Genomic DNA, 11,165 nt, shown 5'->3' with positions numbered 1-11,165 from the left:
TTTAATGCACAAAACAGGAGGGGTGCGTTGTCCTGCAATTTGTGATGGAATCTGCCACGTGGGCTCCTAAGGCCGCGTTCACACGTGTCAGTGTTTGATCAGTGATTGTGAGCCCAAACCAGGGTTGGAGCCTCCACAGACATAAGGTATAAGGGAGAGATCTGCACCTGTTCTGTTTAGAGCCGCGCCTGGTTTTGGCTCAAAATCACTGACCGAACACTGACGTGTGAGTGATGCCTAATGGAGCCTCCAATGCAGAGGTGATCACAGTCTTTCACGCAGTCAGTGTTCGATCAGCGATTCCCTGGGTGGAGCCTACACAGAAATATGGTAAAATGGAGAGTTCGTAGGAACACTCGTTAGTGGTGTAAAGGTGCGAAACGCTCGTTCATCGGGCAATCACATCTTTCATGTGGTCACAAAATCGTTTGCTGGCAGCAGATTGTGCCGTCTAATCATCTGCTGCCAACAAATAATTATGTATGGGGATTTGCGATGGCATTAGTGATCACCGCTCCTCATACTGTGGAGGAGATCACTGCATGTAAATACAGAGGTCTCCTTCACTGACGAGCAGGCGAGTGTCGGGAAGGAACGCTTCCTTCCAGACAATCGTCTGCTAAATATAGCAGTGAGGATGAGCTCAAGAAGCTGCAGACAGTTCTGACCTCATCCCTGTCCAACAGCTTAGGCCTGTTCACTGACACTTGGGGACAGGACATTGACACTGACACGGGGTACAGGATAATGACGCTGACACTTGGGGTACAGGATAATGACGCTGATACTTGGGGTACAGGATAATGACACTGATACTTGGGGTACAGGATAATGACACTGACACGGGGTACAGGATAATGACACTGATACTTGGGGTACAGGATAATGACAGTGACACTTGGGGTACAGGATAATGACACTGACACTTGGGGACAGGACATTGACACTTGGGGTACAGGATAATGACGCTGATACTTGGGGTACAGGATAATGACACGCTGACACTTGGGGTACAGGATAATGACACGCTGACACTTGGGGTACAGGATAATGACACTTGGGGTACAGGATAATGACACTGACACTTGGGGTACAGGATAATGACACTGACACTTGGGGTACAGGATAATGACACGCTGACACTTGGGGTATCAGATGACACTTGGGGTACAGGATAATGACACGCTGACTCTTCCTCCTCTCTGCTCTGCTTCTCAGGGATTATGATCCTGAATACAGATGATAAGATCTTCAGTTGAATCTCATGAGAAGACATGAAGTACAGAGAGGACGGACAAGACAGACTGTGGTAATGGAGACTGCATACAAGAGCTGCTGCTCATTACCACAGTCGGTCCTCTCTGTACTTCATGTCTCCTCATGAACTCCATTACTACAGAGATTCAGCTGAAGATCTTATCATCTGTATTCAGGATCATAATCCCTGACAAACAGAGCATAGAGGAGGATGAGGCGGCTCTTTACCTCCGTGTCCCGAAGTAACTTGTCCTCCTGTGTGATTAGGACAGGTTTTGTGTGTACTAATAGGGCGGCGGACATTTTATTTCTCCTAATGATTGCTCCCCAGACAAAACAAACCGTTATAACTAATGAAAGGTATTTGGGAAAATATTTATAATAATGTAATGTTTAAGTATTTTCATTTTCTTAATTGCTGGAGAACTCCTTAACCTTAGACCTGGGCTAGATCTATACTGAGGCGCTTATGTTTCATTGATGTGTATTGATATATGACATACATGTGACGTGTATTGATATATGACATACATGTGACGTGTATTGATATATGACATACATGTGACGTGTATTGATATATGACATACATGTGATACTCAATGCCCAGAGGTGGGGGCTGATAATGACTTTGAGGTGAGTTCCGTATGTAGCAGTACAATGGCCGCCAGGATACATATCACATGCTGTAAACCTGTGTGATTTGGGATACCTGCTCCATCAGAGGCTCTTTCAATAAGATGTCTAATCAGGGTCACCCTGGGGGAGGCGCTAGAGCCGCCGCTGGACAGCTCCCCACACTGGAGCCATGGTGATTGGTCAGTGTTGGTTACTTCCCCAAAGTGTCCCTTTTAGTCGGACACCGGGCGCTGTGCACGGCCCAATACAATCCCACACAGGGGATCCATGGTGCCCGTGATTAACCCTATATAGCTGTCTCATGATAGAGCGGCACAAAAAAACAGCAGAACCAGATTGGTTGCTAACAGCAAGAGCAGATTTTCCTCATGTTTTCTATGAGCAGGGCGGTGTCCTTCGATCCGGAGCAGGGATGGCACGGACGATGGACAGGACCTATAGAGTCACTCGCAGAACACAGTGTACACGGACACCACACAGAAGAGGCTGTCGTTCTGGTACACGTGCGCTGCGTAATTGTCAGCATGGGGGTCCCAGAGGCAGCGGCTAACCACTTTAATGTCTTCCTGACCTCTCTCGCCCATCGTGGCCACGCAGAGCGTCTTGTAGCGCGCCGGCAGGACCTTCTTCACCTGGCTTTTGATCTCCTCGCTGATCTCCTTCACTAGCAACGGAACTTTCTTGGGGTCGTAGGTGGTGTTCCCCAGCCGCAGCGGGAGGTAGCCTTCCAAAATGTGCCTTATGGCGGAGAGCTGGACCTTCTCCGGCGGCCGAGAGGCAAAGGATGGAGGCTGGAGGAACAAAAAAAGAGGTCAAAAGTATAAAAAAACCAAAAAAAAAACCAACACAGTAGAAGGAGAGTGGAGCGGCTGACATGTTGACAGCCACTCCATTCTCTGTAATTGAGCAGATCACATTACAATTAAATATCCATGTTCCCGGGTTTTGGGGTGTACGGGTCCAGGCACCCAGACTTGCCTTGGTTCACCGTGGCCCCATTAAACTCTTGGCGATGGGGTGTTGAAGTGTAGCAGCGTGGTTGTCACCCGTCAGCCCCAGCTCGTCAGTGTTTATAATAATGGGGCCCTTTAAATGAAATTTGAATGTTTTCTTTTCTTCCCATCTGCAAAAAATGTCCTCCCGGTTAGGTGCTGTTGTTGCCATGACAACAGGACTTGATGAAGCTGTACTCAGAACGCCAGCACATCCTGTCACCATGGCAACGGCAGCAAGGGCCCGGGACTTGTGCAGCATGTACCGTGTCAGCGGTCACAGAAGCGTTCATAACATGTCTGCACAGTCTGAACGTGTACGAGTCCTAGGGCCAGGCGGGGGTCTGTGGAGGTCTGGTGCTATAAGGAATGGTGGTCACGTGTGGTATCGAATGTGGGCGCAAAATCATTCCTGCACCCCCCCCATCCATTATACACCCCCAAAATGGCCTCGCTCACCTGAGGCTCCACAATCTCTGTCTTCTTCACCAGCGCCACCTTCTGGGCTCTCCTCTCCTAACGAGACACAAGAGAGTGAGTGTAACCTGTCATCACAGACAAAATGGCAACTCCAAGACTTAGGATCTAAGAAGACATTTTTTAAACCTTCCTATAAACAGTGCCAGTCAAAGAGTGCCCCCATGAGCAGTAGTAGAGTGCCCCTATAAATGGTGCCAGAGTGCTCCTATAAACAGCGCCAGCCAGAGAGTTCCCTATCAGCAGCGCCAGCCAGAGTACCCCATAAAGAGTGCTATCATGAGCAGTAGTAGAGTGCCCCTATAAATGGAGACAGAGTGCTCCTATAAACAGCGCCAGCCAGAGAGTGCCCTATAAGCAGCGCCAGCCAGAGAGTGCCCTATAAAGAGTGCCAGGCGGAGATTGTCCCATAAATATTGCCAGTCAGGGTGCCCTATAAATAGCATCAGCCATAGTGTCCCATAAATATTGCCAACCAGAGTGCCCCATAAATATTGTCAGCCAGAGAGTGCCCCGTAGTGCCAGCCATAGTGCCCCATAAATATTGCCAGCCAGAGAGTGCCCCATAAACAGTGCCAGCCATAGAGTGCCTCATAAACAGCACCAGCCAGAGTGCACCATAAAGATTGCCAGCCAGAGTACCTCATAAATAGTGCCAGGTGGAGATTTTCCCATAAATATTGCCAGTCAGAGTGCCCCATAAATATCATCAGCCATAGTGTCCCATAAATAGTGCCAGCCAGAGAGTGCCCCATACATCTTGCCAGCCATAGAGTGCCCCACAAATAGTGCCTGCCATAGAGTGTCCCATAAATATTGCCAGTCATAGAGTGCCCCATAAACAGTGCCAGCCGTAGAGTGCCCATAAATAGTGCCAGCCATAGAGTGCCCCATAAATATTGCCAGTCATAGAGTGCCCCATAAACAGTGCCAGCCGTAGAGTGCCCATAAATAGTGCCAGCCATAGAGTGCCCCATAAACAGTGCCAGCCAGAAAGTGCCCCATAAATAGTGCCAGCCATAGAGTGCCTCATAAATATTGCCAGCCACAGTGTGCCCCATAAATAGTGCCAGCCGTAGAGTGCCCCATAAATAGTGCCAGCCAGAGAGTGCTCCATAAATAGTGCCAGCCATAGAGTGCCCCATAAATAGTGCCAGCCATAGAGTGCCCCATAAATATTGCCAGCCATAGAGTGCCCCATAAACAGTGCCAGCCATAGAGTGCCCCATAAACAGTGCCAGTCAGAGAGTGCCCCATAAATAGTGTCAATGTGCCCTATAAATAGTGTCACCTATAGAGTGCCCCATAAACAGTGCCAGGCAGAGAGTGCCCCATAAACAGTGCCAGCCAGAGAGTGCCCACATGAGCAGTACTAAAGTGCCCCATAACCAATAGCTGCCAATATGTTTTAGTAAGGACAAAAATAAACAATTTCCCCAAGAAATAGGAGGTGCCACGTGTGCAGCCGATAAGCGGTTTTTCACACGGTGATCCTGTTTATTCTACCGGTGCACAAAGCAGTGATATGGGCGCAGTTCCTGCACCTCTATTTAGCAGGTCTATGTAGACTGTTGCAAGTAAATGTAGCGCCCCCTGCAGATGTCAGTCACCTATCATGTCACTTGTGTCTACAGCGACAATATATTATCCATTTCATGTGGCAGCTCGTGGCATTTCTATATCAATGTTTCTTTATTTTTCTATTTTTTTCTCTTGCAGGTGTCGCTGTTTCTACATAATGGAGTCCTGGAGAAACTGATCGCCTGTAGGCAGCAACTGAAAGCATTGCTGACCCCTAGTGGTGGCATGGTGGTATTACAAGGGGGAAGAATGAGTATCATGAAATGTAATATAGGTTGTGTTCTAATTCTTCATAATTCTTTATTTTCAGATGCTTGTTATCAGTGAATGGAAGCATCCAGAGGCTGTAAACCCGATCGGGCTAATGTCCCGATCTGATACTGCTGACCTATTCTGAGGATAGCCCATCATTATCTAATTACTGGGGAATCCCAATGTATATTGCTTTACATCAGTTCTTTTAGAAAACTTAGGAATGACCTATTTTTTAAATCACGTTTTTATGTTAAACATTTAATTTTTTTAATTTTTTAAGGCTAGTTTCACACTAGAACCAGACATCTATAATGTGGATCGGCAGAGATCCAGCCGCAACTTGGCAAATATGCAGAGAATTGCCAGCACAACTTCCAGTCCAGGTAACTTTTCAATAGCCATTATCACCACAGGCAGAATTACAATGACAAGTAACGCCTCTATTTAGAGAATATTAGATCCACCATTTACAGCAGGTGATATCACAGCTTATCTACTCCCTCCTGACCTCTGCCCAGGTGACAGAGCATGCCCAGAAAAAACTCTCCTATAGAAGTCAATGAGGTCCCCTCCTGTCCTTCCGGTCTATGGACCATGGAAGCTGCTCTTAAACAAGCATATTTTAGACCTAGTGACCATGTTGAAAACATACATGAAAAAAAAAAAAAAAATAACCAAAAATTCTAAATAAACGTGTTCAACATAAAATATTATTCAAACAATAGGTAATTTTTGGATGACTCATTCCCTTTAAGGGGGGTTTCTCCAATTTTGTTAGTAGGACATGCCACTGATAAGACAACCACGAGGTGTCTTGACACTGTGGGCCTCAGCGATCAGCTGCAATCTAGCAGAAAGTGCTCGTTTTCCCTGCAGCGCCACCACAGTGGAATATAAAGTATTGCATTCAGATCCACTGGGTGTCCATATAATGCACGGACAGCCCGGGTCCTCCAGACAGAGAGACACTCTTGCCGGCTGTTCTTGATTCTGTACGGAGGACCCCCCTACCCTTATAAACCCTCTTCTATTTTGGAGGCAGGATTGTATAGGTTATTATAGGATACGGTAGCCTCCGTGTACTACATACATACAGGACTTACCTTCAGGTTCTTGGTCATCCTCTGGGCAGCGAGCAGACCAGATAGACTCCAGGAGGCTTGGTTACTGATCGACACGTTACCCAGAGACGGCTTACTTCTTATAGGCTAGACATGGGAGAAGCGCTGCATTATTATACATTATAACTGCGGTGCTCTGTGCGAAAGATCTGCTAATTATAATTCAGATCACAATCTGATCGTTATGGATGTAATAAGGTGATAATGCTTCAGTATTACATTCTAGTCTATCTCCAGCAGCGTGCAGCACTCAACACGAATCTGGTGTTCTGCACCTCAATGTGTGATATGATTATTATAATATGTAATACGGTAATAATGCTATAGTATTACATTGTAGTCTCTTCATTACCTTGTAATGGTTTGTATTGCATTCGGTTCTATTATTATTGCTGCACTCTGCCTGTTTCTTAGATGTTTGTGCTCATAATTTGCCTCCTCAGTCCATTGTTACTGTACTGCATCGCAGCATGCATGTAATAGGGTTATCAATTATAATGCTACAGTATTGCACTGTAATAAATGATAATATAGCTCTGTGTCATCCACCTAAAAATGTCATCAATATTTGACTGCAATCTTAAATATTACAACATGCTGTAATCAGGTTATAATGCTCCGGTACTGCATTATATTATAATATAGCTCCAGTAATCTGCATCTCTCTACATGTAATAAGGTTATAATGCTCCGGTACTGCATTATATTATAATATAGCTCCAGTAATCTGCATCTCTCTACATGTAATAACGTTATAATGCTCCGGTACTGCATTATATTATAATATAGCTCCAGTAATCTGCATCTCTCTACATGTAATAACGTTATAATGCTCCGGTACTGCATTATATTATAATATAGCTCTAGTAATCTGCAGCTCTCTACATGTAATAAGGTTATAATGCTCCGGTACTGCATTATATTATAATATAGCTCCAGTAATCTGCATCTCTCTCCATGTAATAAGGTTATAATGTTTCGGTACTGCATTATATTATAATATAGCTCCAGTAATCTGCATCTCTCTCCATGTAATAACGTTATAATGCTCCGGTACTACATTATATTATAATATAGCTCCAGTAATCTGCATCTCTCTCCATGTAATAAGGTTATAATGCTCCGGCATTGCATTACATTATAATATAGCTCCAGTAATCTGCATCTTTCTACATGTAATAAGGTTATAATGCTCCGGTACTGCATTATATATAATATAGCTCCAGTAATCTGCATCTCTCTCCATGTAATAACGTTATAATGCTCCGGTACTGCATTATATTATAATATAGCTCTAGTAATCTGCATCTCTCTCCATGTAATAAGGTTATAATGCTCCGGTACTGCATTATATTATAATATAGCTCCAGTAATCTGCATCTCTCTACATGTAATAAGGTTATAATGCTCCGGTACTGCATTATATTATAATATAGCTCCAGTAATCTGCATCTCTCTCCATGTAATAACGTTATAATGCTCCGGTACTGCATTATATTATAATATAGCTCCAGTAATCTGCATCTCTCTCCATGTAATAAGGTTATAATGCTCCGGTACTGCATTATATTATAATATAGCTCCAGTAATCTGCATCTCTCTACATGTAATAAGGTTATAATGCTCCGGTACTGCATTATATTATAATATAGCTCCAGTAATCTGCATCTCTCTCCATGTAATAAGGTTATAATGCTCCGGTACTGCATTATATTATAATATAGCTCCAGTAATCTGCATCTTTCTACATGTAATAAGGTTATAATGCTCCGGTACTGCATTATATTATAATATAGCTCCAGTAATCTGCATCTCTCTCCATGTAATAAGGTTATAATGCTCCGGTACTGCATTATATTATAATATAGCTCCAGTAATCTGCATCTCTCTACATGTAATAACGTTATAATGCTCCGGTACTGCATTATATTATAATATAGCTCCAGTAATCTGCATCTCTCTACATGTAATAACGTTATAATGCTCCGGTACTGCATTATATTATAATATAGCTCTAGTAATCTGCAGCTCTCTACATGTAATAAGGTTATAATGCTCCGGTACTGCATTATATTATAATATAGCTCCAGTAATCTGCATCTCTCTACATGTAATAAGGTTATAATGTTTCGGTACTGCATTATATTATAATATAGCTCCAGTAATCTGCATCTCTCTCCATGTAATAACGTTATAATGCTCCGGTACTGCATTATATTATAATATAGCTCCAGTAATCTGCATCTCTCTACATGTAATAAGGTTATAATGCTCCGGTACTGCATTATATTATAATATAGCTCCAGTAATCTGCATCTCTCTCCATGTAATAAGGTTATAATGCTCCGGCATTGCATTACATTATAATATAGCTCCAGTAATCTGCATCTTTCTACATGTAATAAGGTTATAATGCTCCGGTACTGCATTATATTATAATATAGCTCCAGTAATCTGCATCTCTCTCCATGTAATAAGGTTATAATGCTCCGGTACTGCATTATATTATAATATAGCTCCAGTAATCTGCATCTCTCTACATGTAATAACGTTATAATGCTCCGGTACTGCATTATATTATAATATAGCTCCAGTAATCTGCATCTCTCTCCATGTAATAAGGTTATAATGCTCCGGTACTGCATTATATTATAATATAGCTCCAGTAATCTGCATCTCTCTCCATGTAATCAGGTTATAATGCTCCGGTACTGCATTAGATTATAATATAGCTCCAGTAATCTGCATCTCTCTACATGTAATAAGGTTATAATGCTCCGGTACTGCATTATATTATAATATAGCTCTAGTAATCTGCATCTCTCTACATGTAATAAGGTTATAATGCTCCGGTACTGCATTATATTATAATATAGCTCTAGTAATCTGCATCTCTCTCCATGTAATAAGGTTATAATGCTCCGGTACTGCATTATATTATAATATAGCTCCAGTAATCTGCATCTCTCTACATGTAATAAGGTTATAATGCTCCGGTACTGCATTATATTATAATATAGCTCCAGTAATCTGCATCTCTCTCCATGTAATAACGTTATAATGCTCCGGTACTGCATTATATTATAATATAGCTCCAGTAATCTGCATCTTTCTACATGTAATAAGGTTATAATGCTCCGGTACTGCATTATATTATAATATAGCTCCAGTAATCTGCATCTCTCTCCATGTAATAAGGTTATAATGCTCCGGGTACTGCATTATATTATAATATAGCTCCAGTAATCTGCATCTCTCTACATGTAATAACGTTATAATGCTCCGGTACTGCATTATATTATAATATAGCTCCAGTAATCTGCATCTCTCTACATGTAATAACGTTATAATGCTCCGGTACTGCATTATATTATAATATAGCTCTAGTAATCTGCAGCTCTCTACATGTAATAAGGTTATAATGCTCGGTACTGCATTATATTATAATATAGCTCCAGTAATCTGCATCTCTCTACATGTAATAAGGTTATAATGCTCCGGTACTGCATTATATTATAATATAGCTCCAGTAATCTGCATCTCTCTCCATGTAATAAGGTTATAATGCTCCGGTACTGCATTATATTATAATATAGCTCCAGTAATCTGCATCTCTCTCCATGTAATAAGGTTATAATGCTCCGGCATTGCATTACATTATAATATAGCTCCAGTAATCTGCATCTTTCTACATGTAATAAGGTTATAATGCTCCGGTACTGCATTATATTATAATATAGCTCCAGTAATCTGCATCTCTCTCCATGTAATAACGTTATAATGCTCCGGTACTGCATTATATTATAATATAGCTCTAGTAATCTGCATCTCTCTCCATGTAATAAGGTTATAATGCTCCGGTACTGCATTATATTATAATATAGCTCCAGTAATCTGCATCTCTCTACATGTAATAACGTTATAATGCTCCGGTACTGCATTATATTATAATATAGCTCCAGTAATCTGCATCTCTCTCCATGTAATAAGGTTATAATGCTCCGGTACTGCATTAGATTATAATATAGCTCCAGTAATCTGCATCTCTCTACATGTAATAAGGTTATAATGCTCCGGTACTGCATTATATTATAATATAGCTCTAGTAATCTGCATCTCTCTACATGTAATAACGTTATAATGCTCCGGTGTTGCATTATATTATAATATAGTTCTAGTCTGCAGCTCTCTACATGTAATAAGGTTATAATGCTCCGGCATTGCATTATATTATAATATAGTTCTAGTCTGCAGCTCTCTACAATACACAAGATAATATTACAGCTTAGAAAGGTTTGTTTGTTACCATTTTCAGTGCCGACTTGTCAGGGGCGTCCAGGTTTATCCGGACACTGGCCACAGAAGCTCTCTTTCCACTGGTCTTGGAGGTCATGGTGGCCGAGATGAAGCGACGCTGTGTTGGAGGCACGGGCTCCAGGTAAATATCTTTGTTAACGGCTCCAGCGACCGAGCTGTGTACCTGGACCAGGAGAGTTTGTCATGTGTCACTTGTCCAAAGGCAACTAAGCCTTTATGTCAATACATAGAGTGCAGAAATGTGGCGCTCGTATAGGTGTGTTCCATTCACTGGGGAAAGCCCAGGACTACAAAGGGTAACCCTGCCGCCCGAAGCACGAAAGAAAGGTATATCTGTTCCTGGGAAAGCTGGGTCACAACCAATATGGCCGACGTTCCTAGATTTCTAAACTGAACATTTGCCTAGATATGTCACCATACATGATGGCAGAACAGCCATCTCATATCTATCTATCTGCACTTATTTGTCTCAGGCAGATATGTAAATGGTTACAGGTGTGGTCTGATTAGACACTGGGGCTTGCCACAA

General features: G+C 42.3%; 1 protein-coding gene across 1 annotated transcript; it reads right to left on the bottom strand.

The window, feature by feature from the left end:
* Positions 1 to 1,741: 1,741 nt before the first annotated feature.
* Positions 1,742 to 10,937, bottom strand: LOC120987248 (dynein light chain Tctex-type protein 2B-like). The gene is made up of 4 exons (XM_040415835.1): positions 10,626 to 10,937; positions 6,302 to 6,406; positions 3,345 to 3,401; positions 1,742 to 2,684 (listed from the first exon to the last, which is right to left on the bottom strand). The coding sequence occupies exons 1-4, from the start codon at positions 10,710 to 10,712 to the stop codon at positions 2,337 to 2,339; spliced, it is 597 nt and encodes a 198-aa protein (XP_040271769.1). The 5' UTR covers positions 10,713 to 10,937; the 3' UTR covers positions 1,742 to 2,336.
* Between the last annotated feature and the right edge of the window lie 228 nt (positions 10,938 to 11,165).

The sequence above is a fragment of the Bufo bufo genome, chromosome 1 (genome assembly GCF_905171765.1).
Source record: "Bufo bufo chromosome 1, aBufBuf1.1, whole genome shotgun sequence".
NCBI lineage: Eukaryota > Metazoa > Chordata > Amphibia > Anura > Bufonidae > Bufo > Bufo bufo.
The sequence above is the reverse complement of the archived record's forward strand: the minus strand, read 5'-3'. Positions and strand labels throughout refer to the sequence as shown.

Coding starts and splice junctions, on each gene's coding strand:
- LOC120987248 (XM_040415835.1), bottom strand. CDS start 10,712: ATGACCTCCAAGACCAGTGGAAAGAGAGCTTCTGTGGCCAGTGTCCGG. Junction 3,402..6,301: donor GGATGACCAAGAACCTGAAG/GTAAGTCCTGTA, acceptor GTGTCTCGTTAG/GAGAGGAGAGCCCAGAAGGT. Junction 2,685..3,344: donor CAGAGATTGTGGAGCCTCAG/GTGAGCGAGGCC, acceptor TTGTTCCTCCAG/CCTCCATCCTTTGCCTCTCG.